This window comes from Hippichthys cyanospilos, chromosome 12, assembly GCF_059441005.1.
Source record: "Hippichthys cyanospilos isolate Australia breed blue-spotted pipefish chromosome 12, RoL_Hcya_1.0, whole genome shotgun sequence".
NCBI classification, from domain to species: domain Eukaryota; kingdom Metazoa; phylum Chordata; class Actinopteri; order Syngnathiformes; family Syngnathidae; genus Hippichthys; species Hippichthys cyanospilos.
The window spans coordinates 12123172-12140000 of record NC_142380.1 but is presented as its reverse complement, the minus strand read 5'-3'; the positions used below and the strand labels follow the sequence as shown (position 1 = coordinate 12140000).

The 16829-nt window shown below is 36.5% G+C and overlaps 1 protein-coding gene across 5 annotated transcripts in view; it reads left to right on the top strand.

Moving 5' to 3' along the window:
• carmil3 (capping protein regulator and myosin 1 linker 3) overlaps window positions 1–16829 on the top strand; it is a 68126-nt gene that overhangs the window by 28185 nt on the left and 23112 nt on the right. For all 5 annotated transcript variants that reach the window (XM_088429934.1, XM_088429936.1, XM_088429933.1 and 2 more), the window contains exons 12-18: window positions 556–642; window positions 4085–4194; window positions 4297–4374; window positions 9092–9168; window positions 14295–14399; window positions 16140–16209; window positions 16314–16395. In XM_088429934.1, the coding sequence (XP_088286060.1) occupies window positions 556–642; window positions 4085–4194; window positions 4297–4374; window positions 9092–9168; window positions 14295–14399; window positions 16140–16209; window positions 16314–16395 (609 nt within the window). The remainder of the gene's footprint in view (window positions 1–555; window positions 643–4084; window positions 4195–4296; window positions 4375–9091; window positions 9169–14294; window positions 14400–16139; window positions 16210–16313; window positions 16396–16829) is intronic.

Genomic DNA, 16829 nt, shown 5'->3' with positions numbered 1-16829 from the left:
AAGGGTCTTAAGTGTTAACTAATTGTGCCTTTTTAACGATGTCTTTGTGTACTGTATTTTAGTTTATGGTAATGTGTTGGGTGAAGCAGTTCAACTTGATAATAAGCAGCAGAAATATGTGTGTATGTGTGTGGGCTGATCTTTTCCTTGTATGCTTCATTAGTGGATGTTGTGAAACACCCCCCCCCCCCAAAAAAAAAAAAAATAAGAAAGATTTGTGAGTCGTCCTCTTCTTGTTTTCTTGCTTAAACATTGCCAAACATTGAGAGTTATTGTCTTGATTGCTTTTTGCTATGCTTGCAAAATTACACAATAACCAAACAAAAAACGAAAAAAAAAAGTGGTTTAGCACAAGCACAATTGATATAATAATTTAATGTGGAGCTAAATCATGATTATTTATGTAGGTAAAACATTGGTTTCACACTTTAGTGTTCGTAACACTGATTGCATTTCTATGTAAGGTGATTGGACAACAAAAACTAGGACCTTTTGTCAATAGTTCTTTTTGAATCATATTTGCGGCATTAATGTACTTGTTTTTCCTTATCTCAGGAGTTTCCAATCTGATTCAACAAGTGTGCCGTCTGAACAAGGGTCTACGTCTCCTCAATCTCTCAAAGACCTCACTTTCTTCTAAAGGTAAGAAGTATTTGGTAGACATTTGGAATTTCCAAAAAAAATCCTCCTAAAGCTTAATATAGCAACAGATTTGTTTGTAGAGCAATGATTCTCAATCAAATTTAGGGTAATTACACTATCTTGGGATAATGTGTTCAGGTGTCTTTCCATCTCTGAGAATGAGAGCATATGATCAACTCTCTCAGTCCCTCATCTTTACCAGGAAGTCAAATTAAAATGTAAAATATGTAATGCTTCATTTTGAAAAATATGAACGTTTTTTTTTTCATGTGCCCACTTGTGGATGCAAAACCCTATAAGCAAGAGCTATACTTGTGCCTGCAGTGCTGCAATCTTTTTGTGAACTTAACTGAGTTATTCAAAGGTCTATTTTCAACCAGCGTACCCTAGAAAGGATAAGCAGCTAAAGAAGATGGATGGATGGATACTATCAAACATGCAGTACAATTTTTGAGCAACTGAGCCAAGTTGAACACAAAATAGGAATGTCAACATGGGAATGGCAGCGGTGGTTTATCATATTTGAAGTGCATTCTCTTTTAATGCTGTCCATCCATCCATCCATCCATCCATCCATCCATCCATCATAAGCGGCTATATAAAATGGATTTATAGATGTATGGATGTTTCAAACTATGAATTGAACTAGTTCGTTTTCAGGATTGGAACTAGTTTGCAGAGAAAATGCCCACACTTAGTTTGGAGTGTTTAAAACAGACAGTTTTGTCATCATGCTATCCTTGTTTGATTGCCCCCCCCCAAAAAAAAACAAAAACAAACTGTTTTACCAGTGTTTTGATACACTGTAATTTTATTTTATAAAGTGACATCATTTTTGAAGACCCGTAATAATAATTTATTTACACTAATATTAGCCACGCAGAAAATGATGCTGAGGCATAACAGCCTGCATTTTTCCAGATGATAAGCAGGTCAAAATCATAATAAGTTGATCTTTTTTCCCTGAAATCCCACATAGATATTAGGGCAGTGTCCCACTTTTATTGTTTTTATCCCAGCTGACAAATCTACTCACGTTATAGCTGGTATGATTTCAGTCACTGCCAGTCAAAGGTGAACTGTCACTTTTCATATGATGCAACCAAAATTAATTCCTCCATGAGCCAATCTTCAAAATATTTAAGTTGGCACTTGAGAGAATGTGACGTCCGGCTGGCCAGTATTGCATACAATGGAAGACAGCAAAAGTATGCAGTTTTATATTTCTGAAGGTTTTTGTGTGCCTGCCATTTTGAATTGTCGGACTTCATGTCTTTCATCGAGCTTGATGGTGCTTTGAGATGGAAATAAAGCCAGTTACGCAACAATATATATATATATATATATATATATATATATATATATATATATATATATATATATATATATATATATTTCTAGCAATTTAGCAAAGGGCTGTGAATCACTTTATTGACACATTCCATGGTTGACCTTGACAGCTGACTTTGAACAGTATATTTAAAAATGATTAAACCTGCTAAATATTATTTTTTGAAGCATTTATAAGTTCTCACTCCCACACTGCTCACCTTCAAATAGACTCATCTCTAAGATATTTTTAGACTTTCACAGTGTTTAAAAAGCCATCTATTTCACAACCTTTATCTCCCATACTCTTCAATATGAATATCATGCTCACTGGATGTCTTTTTACAAATTTCGCCTTCCAGAGGAGAATAGTAGCTGATGGTTAAAGAGGGGATTAAGACACCCTTTATCCTCTTCCCCTCATTTCCTTTCTAATCACTGCAAATTAAGGATTAAAGAAACGTGCCAATGGTCCAACTTCTCTCTCTCTCTCTCTCTCTCTCTCTCTCTCTCTCTCTCTCTCTCTCTCTCTTTCTCTCTCTCTCTCTCTCTCTCTCTCTCTCCCATTCTCTTTCAATTTGAGTTGTTGCCACTGTTGATACTTCTGGGTCAACATATCCTTATGTATTGGCATGACTCAGTCGACATACAATGTTGAGTTACAAGTAAATGTGCCTTAATATACGGCTGAACAAGACCGAACTTTCACAGGCTGTTGCACTCCACGTTACACTGTGCGTGGGAGTGTTGTTGCAGTACAGTATATCGATAGGTTCTGCCATAAAACAGTGAAGTAAAGTCTCATAAAATGCTCGAAAGCAGTCTTGTCGTTTCACACGTTTCACACGGCCGCGAATGTAAATGCTTCTGTTAATTCTGTTAGTATTTATATATTTATATTTTATACATTATAAGTGTTTTTATAATAATTCTGTTAATGTTTCTGGCAAGTTTCAGTTCATTTGTTCTCGCTCACTCTTGTTTTGAAGCGATGCTTTTATTTTGTCGAAAGCTGTGTAAACAGGAATTGTGCTGAGCTTGCAAGCATGGGAGTTATACAGTTGGGGAAGAGAGAAAATAATGTGATCGAATCTGTGCGCGTCAAGACAAGTATTTAACCCACAGGGCCAACGCCTGTGTGTATAATGTTAGTTAAATTGTTAAGGTGATATTTGAAAGCTAAAGTATGATGGTCATTTCTGTCGAATTGTCAGCTAACTTAAGTTTCTCTTTTGCACCAAAGGATATGGGTGATTTGATGTAAAAAACAAAAACACTTGGTATGATGATTCTTTGCATTTCTATAGATTGAAACAGAAATAATTGAAGTAGAAATTATTTTTTAATTAATTGAATCCAATCATTTTGAATAGAAAATTGATTCTGAATAGAATCGAAGAGCCCAAAATCGGAATCGGCTCGCCTTCCTTTCTTGCTATAACATTTTTGAAGTTTTTTTAACGTATGTTGAAAAAAGCTTGCTGTGATACAAATCTCCACCATGCTCTGTATTTGCAGCGTAGTATATTGTTTACATTGGTATCGTTTGCTACTTGTGGCATATTACCAGTGTCACTGTTACTGTCATGTATAATTTAAATTGAATAATCCGGTGTTTACTATTTTTTTTGTACAGTGTACTATTGTGAAAATACACTGAATATACATATTAAGTCACACTATTGTAATAATCAATATAGATTTGTATTTTGCTTTGACGCCTCAATATTTTTATTCCATGTGCCATGTTGAGCCTTGCACTTCTGTGGATGGATGAGAATTTTCTCACTGGTGCCTAATGTGAAGCAATCTCCTTTGTGAGAATTTGTTCTTTGTTCCAGCTTTCAGGGCGCTCGTTTGAAAAGCGGAATAGAGAAAAGGGCTGGTGGGCCTCCTCCAAAAGCATGTTTAATATTAGCCTGCCATCAGAGCTCAGCAATCCACCGAGGCTTTTATGCTGTGAAGCTTCTGTACTCTCTTCCATTATTTGGTTTCATATTTTCTGAAGCTAAATTGCAAATAGGACAAATTTCAGATTATTTAGTGACTTAAAAATGTTTGTAGTTTTCTTCATACATATGCTTAAATTCCCTCTCTCACCTCCCCACTGTAGGTGTTGTCTCTTTGTCCCAGGCATTGTGTTCAAGTGACGAATACTCCAATTCTTTGCTGCATCTGGACCTCAGTAAAAACCCAGGGGTTTTGTCTGGAGAGGATGCCACGGTGAGACTTCTGCATAAACACACAAACATCAGTACATACCAGTGTTACCTTTACGTATACAATATGTATTGATACATTAATAATCTTTCCCTATCTGTGCAGAATCTCTACCTCTTCCTTGCCCAGCCCAACTGCCTTGTCCACTTGGATCTGTCTGGGACGGACTGCACTGTGGACTCGGTTTGTACCTTTACCAGGCATTTGCTGCCTGATCTCATTTGTATTCAGGACAAAAAAAAAAAAAAAACACAGCATGGATGGCGTGCAGAATATAAATCAGTCACTTTCTGACATATTCTTGATTTTTTTTTTTTTTTGTGCATCATGTCTTGAGTGGTTTAGAAAGTCGTTTAGTTTCCAAAAACTGCTTTTGTCACACTTTTTCTTTAACTTTGCCACCTGAGAGGGTGACCATTGTTTTATTCTAAAGTTTGAATGTAGCTTGTGTGCCACAGAGACGGCGCTGAGGCCAAATCATGTCCTACTGCATTAGTACGAACACTAACAAGTAAAATGATGACAAAGCCAAAGGAGTTCAGTGTGTTTAGATGTGTGTCTGCCCCTGATTGCTACAACAGAGATGGACTGAAAGGCTGAATGAACACACTCGGGCAGTTTTAGTGGGCATCTTCATTGAAACGACATTGGCGATTGTGATAAGAGCTGACTGGGCAGCAGGTCACATGTGTTCTTTATGGCCAGGCAGCTGCTTACTTTACTATATAGCTGAACATATCACACTATGGTAATGAAAGAAAATATCATTTATTCTCATACAAAGTTTAATCCACATCAATGATGAAATCTATCAGTTAAGTGGGTCCTCTCACTGACCATAAAATTAGCCACACCAGCACAATATTGTACGTGCTAATAAGAGTAGTGCATCAAAAATTGTGACTTTTAATGTTAGCAATGCTGGGCCCCATTTGACACTAAACAAAAGCTTAGTATTTTTACATCATGCTTGTCGATTCTAACTTTTTAATACTTGGGGGGCATGTCAGTGAAACGAAGCAACTCTTGTGTATGTACCACCAACTCGCAATTCTCAGAGTCGAGATCAGCAGTAACCTATTCCCATTATACGCACCTTTAATAGTATAGCACCCCCCCCCCCCCCCCTTGATTGAAAGCCAAGGGTATAAAGTTGTATTTTTTAATATTTATGTTCTACAATAAAAATAATTATGCAATAGAGGAAAAGGCGGTAGAAGTTGTTAATTTGCAAGTGCAACCTTAGAGTTTTTTACCCATCAATGTGTTTATGGGTATTGATCAGAATATGAGTTGTGATCAGTCACATCGCTGGAGCATTACCATTATATTGCAGGGCAAAGCATTTGCACCAGTGGCTCACATAAACTTGCTCTGTCAATGGTACAAGGATTCATTACATGTACAGATCATAAAATGTGCCATCAGATGGTATTCAAGTATGGTAAGTAAGTAAGTTTGCAAGCATGCCAGATAAAACATTACAATCTGAACATTCTTCCGGAAACTTTTGTCCAGTTGGCTCAAAGACAAATTCCAGTGAAACCGGGATGCTGTGTAAAACATAGATAAAAACAAAATACAGTTATTTGCCAATCCTTTTCAACCTTTATACATTTTAATACAATACAAAGATCAGTTTTTCATGTTAAAATGAACATTACTAAGATAGATGCAATGTTTTCCAAAAAAGCCGGGAACAACAAAACACGAGGGATGTTGAAGAATGCTCAAAACACCTGTTAGGTTAACGGGTAAGAGTCATGATTGGCTATATAAAGAGCATCGCAGAAAAGCTCAGTTGTTCACAAGCATGTATGGTGCAAGGCTCCCCCAATAAACAACAGTCAGGGAACAACATTGCTCAATGTACATTTGCAAAAATTTAGAGTTTCCATCATATGCGTTCCATAACATTTTCAAAAGATTCAGAGAATCTGGATAAATCTCAGCAAGTGAGGCCAATGATACAATCAGGTGGCACTGCATTTAAAAATGTGCATGGTTGTAGAAAGTGAATTGCCATTTGGGCTCAGGAAAACTTTAAATTACAACAATGTACGAGTTCATCACACAAGAATGGTAAAGAAATCCACATACACAGCTTCAGTAAGCTCTGTCCTCACTTTCCAAATACAGTACTGTATTTATTGGGTATGTTAGGAGGACAGTGTTAAACATGCCTCTGTCCCAGCTTGTTTAGGATCTGTTTCAGGTATCAAAATAAAAATGTGGACGTTTGAAAAAAAAAAAAAGTATCAGATTTAACATTAAATGTCTTTTTTTTGTAGTCCACTGTAAATATTTTAATGTAGGTTGTGAAAGATTACATAATCAGTGTATTAAGGGGTATCAAAAAAAAGTAATTGTGACCAATAAATGTTAATCATAATTAAAGATTTATTTTTAAATTGTGTTCAATGTGTTCAATCAATTTTTTTTTTTTTAACTTGACAGGATAAAACCACCTCAGTTCAGTTTTTTGCCTTTTATATATTCAGACCTGGAAAAATTGCCTCCAGAATACAAAACGGTTCAATTAGCAATTTACTGAATCAGTCCTCCAAATAATTACGTATAAAGGTGTACTTTTTAATTGGAAAAAAGAGATGAGTCAAGCCCATTTGCACCCACTTTATGGGTTTTTCAACAAAAAACAATTATATGGACACAGCTGCACCCCCCAGAAAAGTGTTGCTTGAAACAGATTGTTCGAGTGTGGAATGCTGCTCCCGAACTCACGTATTTATTTATTAATTTGTTTGTTTATTAATTGGCAGGGGTGGTCAAACGTGTCTGTTGAAAACGTCCCATGTCTTTGATATTTTCCTTAATTTGATATTACGCCTGTATTTGTGCACAGCTCAGTCTAAAATAAAGTTACTGTTGCATTTCTTAGGTCCACTTCAGTTGTATTAAATAAAGTAATTCCAGCTTTATTTTGTTTGTTCCTTACTCCTCTCATGATGAGGTTATGCATTTTTAATTGGCATTCATCCTCCATCCAATTGCATAAGTGACACTTTGTTTTTTAAGGGTGTTTGCACGGTTGAATTATTCATGAGAGTAGTTTTAATATACAGTATGTACTTGCATACCGAGCGCGGCCGATTAGTTATTTTGTGAGATTGATTTACTTAGGGTAAAAAGGCTCCTATATTTCTGATGCTGCATTTTTCCACCAATATTTCTTGGATCTCAGCTTTGTCAAACAATTAACCATTTATTTAAATAAGGCTTTTTTTTCATCAAAGTAAGACACTTTTTATTGCATCCTTGAGATAATGCAAAAGCAATGTTGAACTGAAATTCACAAAAAGACATACTTCTATAATAAAATGATCACTTCAGTCAGTTTTTCTGAGGTCTGATAATTTTGCTCAGAGGAAACTAGTTTTGTTTCTACTGCTCACACATTGCATGCCTACATTTGTGTTCATTGTGGTTGCTGTGAAAAAAAAAAGACATTTTCTAAATTTGGCCTGTCGTGCAATCATGGCATGTCACATTTGCCCATCTCATCTTCTTGCCTTGTCTTATGTTGTTATTATTTTGTCCACCATAGCTGGAAATGAAACAGCTCTTTCTGCTGCATACAAAAATGTAGCATGCCGTATACCATAAGTGTAGTGTGCCTGATTTGCTCTTTTTAAAATGCATACTCCTATTTTCTATTTGAAACACTATTGAGAGTTATTTCTCAATTAATCCAAACCATATTGAACATTTGATTAAGTAGGCTGCCAAGTTTTGTGATGGGATTCGTCATTGTTCAGGAATGTTTTGACAGAGGAGGCATTTGTGAAGATTGAAGAGTGAGAATGATATTAGTAATTTAATCGTCAATGCAATTTTGTCAATATTAGGCTTTGTTCACACCTCAGGAGATGATGCCCAAAAAGTTTTTTGTTTTTTTTTCTTAATCTGTTTAAGGTGTCGTTCATGGGGATGAATAATTTTGGAATATAATACAATTTTATTTTAATTCGTCAGAACTATAATTGTAATGAAATCCGTGGTTATTCTTTTCAAAATCCTTTTATGATGTATTTTTCTACAAGCAATTCATTAATCTTTATTACAACAAACAATAGCAGATCTCCTATGTATTTTAGGATGGGATGAATGCAAATGAAGCCGTAATTAATTACATGAGTGATTTATAGTGAATTAAAGTCAACTAGTACTGTTTTTCACAACTTTACTGACATGCGTAGTGTGAGAATTTGAAATAATGTCCTGTTTTTGTTTAATAAAGTGATGGATATGTGAATAGAAAGATTTTTATTTTTTAACATGATTCATCATTTAATCAAAAAAGGACAATGTATCATTAAAATAGTGATCAGTTCTAAAATTGACAAAAAGTACAGCTCTCTCATGGATATTTTGGTATCAGAATCAGCAGCAAAAAACCAGCAACCCTCCGCCATTGTAAAGAGAAATGAACATGCAGATGAAGTCCATTGCACAGAATTGTATGTAAAAGTGAAACATCATGAAGTTTTATCATCATTAATTCCTGTGATTGAATTTTCTGTTGCATCACAGGCAAAACATTATTAAAAATCATGAGTGTTGTCCTAATTTGACCAAGAGGATTATGTGTTTTCTCTCCAATTCTTTTCATTCATTCATTTGCAGATTTATTTATTTGTTCATTTATCTTCATTAATTTTTTTAATTCATTAATTTCTGTATATCCCTATTCCTCAAATTTGTAATTTAATCGAATAGGACATTTTATTGATGAGACTTTTTGTTTGACAAAATGCACAAGGTGAATTTAAGTGATAAAACCACACAAAATTGAACTGAGCAAAACGGGTGTTGCTATATAATAACTGTTTTTTTGTTTTGTTTTGTTTTTCTTTTCCCGGTGCTTCACACGTGTCTTCAGTTGTTTGGGGCCTTGCTGAGAGGCTGCTGCGCAGACCTTTCCTACCTGAACCTGTCCAAGAATTGTTTCTCTAACAGGTGGGTGCACCCCTCTGCAGCTCAGTTAAGCCCAATCTCCTTTTCCTCTATCCAGAATTTTCCTTGCATTGCTTTCATTGCATATGACGGCCCCTTAAACACATGTGCATTCTGAATTTTTTCTTTCCTTTTTAATTTCAAACTTTTCCTGTTCAGTTCTGTGATGGAACCATCGTCGGAGCGATAGTAATACATCAATTTTTGATTCAGTGAGATTATTTTCCATGAAATTTGTTTAAATATATCTAAAATTGTATTGTTTTTAACATAAAAAATAAATTTAAATAATTTTTCAGCAAATATTAAATTCATTTTTTACAAGGTTTACTGAGGTTACTGCATATTCCGAATCTGATGAAAATAGGTTAAAGTGCAATCACAATTATCAATGTGATTTAGAAAAAAACATTTTGTGCACGGTGATTGGAAAAAGTTTAAATCTCCCAGATTTTGATTTTGATCCAGATTTTGATGAGAGCGTCACTGCACCACCTTGTGCCGTAGATGTGCAGATACACTGTGCCCTGTTCCCTTCGCCCCCTTTGAAAAGGACCTCTCGATTGACTGCATTACAAGAAAATACTTGGGCATGCAGGCCACCAGCTCACCAGAGAAATCTTTAATGCATTTTTTGTTCTGAGTTGTTGTGAGAGGTCCTCTCTAAAGCAAGACATGGTTAACAAACTAGTATTCTTGTACATGGAATCAGCAGAAGTTGCACTGTAATTCAAATGCTTGTGAGCAACATATTAATGCATGTACACATTGGAAAAGAACTACACTAACACACACCTACACTCACGGAGGAAACTCATTTCGACCGGTTGTATCCGGGATCTCTTTCTTTCGGTCACGACCCACAGCTCGTGACTATAGGTGAGGGCAGGAACGTAGATCGACCGGTAAATAAAGAGTTTCACCTTTTGGCTCAGCTCTTTTTTTTACCATGACAGACCGGTACAGCCGATCCACCTGCCGATCTCCCGTTCCAACACTCACTCGTGAACAAGGCGCCAAGATACTTGAACTCCTCCACTTGGGGCAGGATCTCATCACTGACCCAGAGAGGGAACTCCAGCCTTTTCCGACTGAGGGCCAAGGTCTCAGATTCGGAGGTGCTGATCTCCATCCCGGCCGCTTCACACACCAATTTCTGTCCAATCAGAAAGAACCTACGTCTCGTTACGTCATTGGCGTTTTTGGCTTGAAGTAGAATGCAATGATGATGCAACTCTCCGGTTTATGATTGCTACACACCAATGTGGAACCAAAGAATTTGGCAAATCTTTTTTAAGACGTTCTTAAGACGTCTTAGGGTTTTTAAGACGTTCCTTTTTAATACACAAATACAAATACAAAAAAAAACGGGTACACACAGCCTATATTGTAAACCGGAAACATTAACCACCCGTTTGTAAGAACGCCGGCTATGTATAGACTTTGCCTCAGTACTGAACTTTCCAAACACACTTTGTAATTTGACATATTTTAAAAAGCTTGTCCTATTATTACTGGTATTATAGGCTTCGTCCTCTCCTCCATTTATTTCTAACGAAGCTGCCAAACACAAATACTGTAGGTATATCAATTTATTCAACATCTGTCCAATTAATGGTGCTTTATGATGCTCATTTTTTATGATTAATGTCTGTTCAGGTTGAGACACTGTTTTGAGTTAAATTAGCACTTCATGAGATTTTTATATTACCCCTAGGTGTCTTAAATGTGCATATGGGAGCTTTTACTTTTACAATAGGCCTGGTTGTTTTCTTGGATGGACAGACATTATTTCATCGCCATTAATGCCCTCTCGGGTTTTTCTGCCGTATTTGTTTAGCTCCTTTCAACATGAAGGTCAAATTTCTGCTGCTGTTCTTGTACAATTTTGCTTCTCACAATCATCGGAAATTTATTTGAAACTATAAGGCTGCAAGTTTTATTCTTGTTGAACACATGTATTGTTTTTTAGCCAGTGGCTTTGTCCCTTGAAGTTCCTTTAATTAGACAGAGTCAAGTATTACTTGATCTACGATCAAAATGCAATACAGGGCCTCTATGGTAGTCGAATGTCAAAAGGTAATGAACCAAGGGAGTGCTTTGCACAAGAGGGGAAAAAAACACAGACTTGTGTGGATAATTAATAGGCCGGATAATTAATAGGCTTTTGAGCATTTCAACATTCAGATACTCTGCACATGTGCTCACTAAAAAAAGCAGACATTTTGTATCCTTAAAAAATGATGTTTTCTCATATATTTCACATTAAAATATGAAGTCCTATGTGGCCTTCCACAAGCGCTGATGAAAATTCAATCATTTAACTTGCCTGTCCCTGCTCTATATGCATGTAGTCACTTGACTTGGCCAGGCAAAACCTGTGAGTTCATTTTGCTGCTGCGACCATCTTACAACAATGATTTGTGAGCTCATCCCGGAAAAACTCATGCAATACCGAGCCATGACGTTACCTACCTTTCACAGATTAGATTGTGTGTTTTTGTCATGGGTTAGATGTGGACCCCAACAAAGATGAGTGGTTCATTCATGTTTGTGCCATCAGTTGTTAAAACTTTATCTTTTGGCTTTTTGGCAAATCCCAGAATGAATTCCTATTCTTGCGGTGGGTAATGCATGATTCAGATCTCACAGTGTAACCTCTCCATGCAGTCTTCTCTAAACAGTAGACTGTGATACTTTCACTCCTTTTGATTTGTTGTTGCTCATGTCAGGATTTGCAACTTCATTTATGGCAAAATGAACTTGTGTTGCGTCACGAGAAAAAGGAAAAACGTGTGCATTCAAATATTACACTAGTGCTGTGACTGCTCAAAATGTGGGCAATCTTAAACACACTTAACCCGCACCAAATATATAAATTAGGGATATTAACACAAGAAAATATGAAGAATTTAGTAAGATGAAATGTATTTTGTTTTGCTTTAGTTTTTACATTGTTGCCAAACCCCTGGTGCGTCTTCTACACAGTAACCTAGAAAATTACCTTAATTTGAGGCTAAATTTAAAGGTGTGTCCTATACACAGGTGCATATATATATATATATATATATATATATATATATATATATATATATATATATATATATATATATATATATATGTATACTGTATAATAATTATGTGCAATGTGTTTATGTTCACTAAAATAATAAATAAATAAACAAACGGAGACAGAAAGCTATTAAAGTATTGATTTCGAGAAATATGCTGGTGGTAACTTGGTCAGTCTGTTGAAGATAGATGTTGCTGTCAGCAAGCAATTATTATTATTTGTTTGTTTTTTTTTATACACCATCTTTCTGCATAAATATCCGATGTTGCAACCTGTGGCTAATAGTCCGAAAAATACGGTACTTGTTTTTATCCACAGACCATTTTTTGGTTTTTGTGTTAGTTAAATATCATAGCCTGTTCTAGCCTAATCTGTCAACCTTGGAGCAACCTTTAACTGATAGTACATCATTTATTTTTCCTTGTACTTGTCCTGCTTCCTCTGGTTTTACACGCTGGTTGAATGCCGCCGGTCAGACTGCTAAAATATTCTTGTAGAACAAAAACCCACAAAGCTTGAAGTGAACTGATAAACGTCTGGCTCATGAATAAGGAACAGACCACCTCGTGCCCCCTTTCACCCATCATGCAAGCGGCGGCTGTGACACTTATGAGATGCAATAAACGGTGGCACAGTCTTAGTAATATGTTGCTGACACAGCTTGCTGGTGGGTGTTTCGTAAGAAAGGCGACGTTGCTGGATGCACTTACTGTATTTGGTGTCTGCAGAGGTTTCACAGGCTCAGTCCTAATTAACTCAAATGGGTCAAAGATGAGCTCTTGTCTCAAAGTACAAGCTTGGCTACAATAATGATGGAAACCTAATGTAGCAGAATGATCTTCCCTTACTAAGCTGTTTGCACTGACTCATTTAACCACCTTAAATTCCTTTTCTTTCTTCTTTTTTTTGCTTTAGTTCCTCATATCTCAATGATAATGTTTTCATGTCATGAATCACATGAATGGCCGTGTTTTTCAGGTATCATGAACAACGCTAATCATATATTGAGATTTGAAGCATCTTCAAAGATCCTCTTTTAAAGTTTAATTACACTGTTGCTGTATTGTGGCAAGTACACGCTTCCCAGGGACATGAGTAATAGAAATTTTGAAGGTGAAACTGAAATAATGATTCCAAGCCCGAGGCATACTACTGGTTTTATGCCTTTTGGCGGTTTTGTGCATACAAGTAAATTATTTTGGAAGCAATTAAAAAGGGTACACTGTCATTTTTTCCTGTTATGAAGCCAATAAGATCCATAAATCTAAATAATGCTGGAAGCCAATTTTCAACCTTTTAAAATGAACGTGACATACTGTACTCATCAGCATGACTCGGATGAACGTAGAACACAGACTCATGTGGAATGCATTTGCCAACAGGCCTTTTAATCAGTATGTTGTAGGCCAAACAGATTGTTGAATATGCAGAGGGACAATAAACTTATGGTAATAGTCTAGAGCAGTGCCTTTATTGAGCCAAGGCATCGGATCGGAAATAATCTCACGGCACACCACATAGCAAAAGGTTGACAAAACATAAATACACAGGTTCAATATTATCTTCTGTCATCTAGTGGAAGAGCATATGATTTTTCTACCTTTTATTATATATAGTTGGCATGGATTAATTAATATTTTTAAGAGACAATAATTATTCATTGAAGTACGTATAATGGACATTGTGTAATTACCTGCAGCAGACTTGTTCTCTCACTGCACACGAATACATCTCAGCACACTGGGTTGAAATCACTTGTTTGCAGAAATGACTGTCATACTGACATATACCTCTCCCAGGCTGCACCTGCCCAGGTTCAGCCTTCACTCTCACAATTTTTTTTCTGTCCTACTGTCTTTGTCACTTGTCTCATCAAATGCTTTGTCCCAAACTTTCAGACTACCACATTCTGTTGTCTCTTTCTCTCATGCCTCAATCAGTCTTCCAGCCATTCTTATCTGTCAGTCTCTCCATTGCCTGATTGGAATATATCCATAATGCTCTTTTTAGACATCGTTCTTAAACATCCCTTTTTTTCCCTGTGTTTTATTTCCAGGAAAGTGAGAGATTCTCTGCCAACTTTCCGGCAATTCTTCAGCTCAGCATTCAGCCTAAATCATGTCAGCCTGGCCTCCATGAAGGTTCCTCCTGATTGGTTGAGGTGAGGTGAAGGCATTATTGCCTTTAAAATAAAACATGTTGAAAGTGTTCAAATCCTGTGTAGTAGTTGTAGTAACAGTGGTGGTGGTAGTTATTTATTTTAAGATGTCTAGCCATGTGATGGAAGCAAGACCAATACCCAGTCATTTCAATATATGAGGGGATATTTTGGGCAGCCGTTTAATTTAATCGAATACGATTCACAGCGTTTGAACAGAGTGAATGGTTTTTATTCCAGCATGGTAACAAATGGTTGCACTTTCTCATTTTTTAAGCTGTCTGCACAGTTACTGTGTATTGATATGAATAACCACAAAATGGTCAAAACAAATTTTACAATCATCTATCTTATCAAAATCATCACACGATGACATGCATGTATAGTACATGAACATTTTCCTTTATATTTAAACCATCAAACCATAGTGTACAGCCTCAAGCAGAGGGCATCGACAGTCATAGCGTTTGAGGAGCACTTGAAATTAGGTACCTTGTTCAAGGGCACAACAGCAAGGATGAACAGGACCTCCAATATTGTGCTTCGTTCGAAAGTACTGCACTCAAAAATCATCTTTCCTTTTCAATTAACTGGCTTGTTGTTTATAGCCTGACCTCTAAAATAGCGGAACCACAAGGGATTTAGCTTAATTTCACGCATTGGGGAAGTGTTAGCCTTATGGCTTGCATTAGCTTTCAAAAGACATGCTACTTACTATTAAATTAATGGACTGGCCTTTGAATTAAGGACACAGATGGAAGCTTCAGTGTTAGTTGGCATGCCAGCATCAATGTGTCGTAAGTTAAGCTCAGTAAAAACTGACTTTCCCTACAGACACAGACTTGAATAGTACTGTTGCTCTGTTAAGGTGTTGAGCCTGCTGGTCTTACACAAAACAAATAAGGAAACCCTCACAGCGTCAAGAGCTGAGTAAACATACCAAACTGCCAAAGACGAATGTGATTCTGTGTGAGATGGATTGCAGCCAAAATAAAAAGAGAGGGCTCCTCGCTTTTCAGTATCCCATCATATAGAATAGCAAAACAGAAAAAATTCCCAGCAGCCCTGATGGTTTTGCATAATGAACAAGTGTGTTTTTCTGTCAGTGAGCAACAGCAAGACACACAAAAAGTAAAAAGTTACCACCTGGTTATAACAAAATGAGTAGCAAACCGTTTTTAATTACTGTATATAAAAACACTGTTTTAGTTGGCAATAAAGTATTTAGTCATAGCTTACAGTGAGAGTCACTGTTTCTACAAAAATACTTACAGTACCTTAAGGGTACACACTCTTAGTGCTCACTCAATGAGCTTCAAGATGCAATCACCTGAAATGCTTTTCACTTCACTAGTGTGCCTCATCAGGGTTAATTAATGCAATTTCTTGCTTTATCAGTGGGTTTGGGGCCCTTAGTTGTATTGTGCAGAAGTCAGGTTAATCAACAGTTTTCTTGCGCAAATGTTAAAATTCATATTGTGACAAGAACCAATCATCTAACAGATATCGAGTGGCCATCATTAATTTTAGACATTAAATAAGAAAGTGTGTCTAAAAACTATAGCCTGTCTTGTATGTTATGCATTTGCATGGCTTATGATCTCCTTGAATTTTTAATTTGTGCACAGTACAGTGCAAATCTTGCAGTGTATATGGGATGACAAATGGAGAAAAAAAGTAAGTTTGGAAAAATCCTCACTTGCTGTACCTGTCTTGTTCTGTAATGTCTATGTTTCCCTCCAGGGCTCTCTTCCTCGGTCTTGCTAATAACCCCCATATCACCGATTTGCAGCTGGACATCAGCGCCTGTGAGGTTTGTGCTCTGTCAGCCTATGCTGTAAAGGCCAGACTCATTCATGTTCTTGTTTATTGAAGCCAGCTTATGATGATGTACATCTTTCTGTCTTTCCCTGACAGTTGAGGTGTGCAGGTGCCGGCGTTATTCAGGAGCTTTTTCCAAGGGTTTCCTGCGTTGGGACTTTAGATATTTCGGATAATGGTAAGACACTGTCCGAAGTGCATACTACACATGTTCCAAGTCAAGGGCATTTGCGCTTCTTTCTGGTTTTGCTACAATTCCGAATTTAATTTGCAGATCAATGGCATCACAACCTCACAAATGGAAAGTCCTATCACATAACAAGTCGTATCCTAAGCCAAACATTGTACTCAAGTACAAGTGCTTTACAATATAAGGACTCAAGTAAAATTAAAAACTATTCATCCAAATAAATATTTGAGTAAGACTAAATAAGTATTGTGTGAAAAAAATTACTCAAGTACTTAGTAACTGGTGTGTAACTTCAGGTGTTTTTCCCTAGGCTATTGGCTTTTTAGTATAACGTCAACAATACTGTATCTGCAGTTTACCGTAAAAAGATGTGAATATTGCGAGTTTAACAATTAAACATGTTTTAAGTTAAAATGAATGGA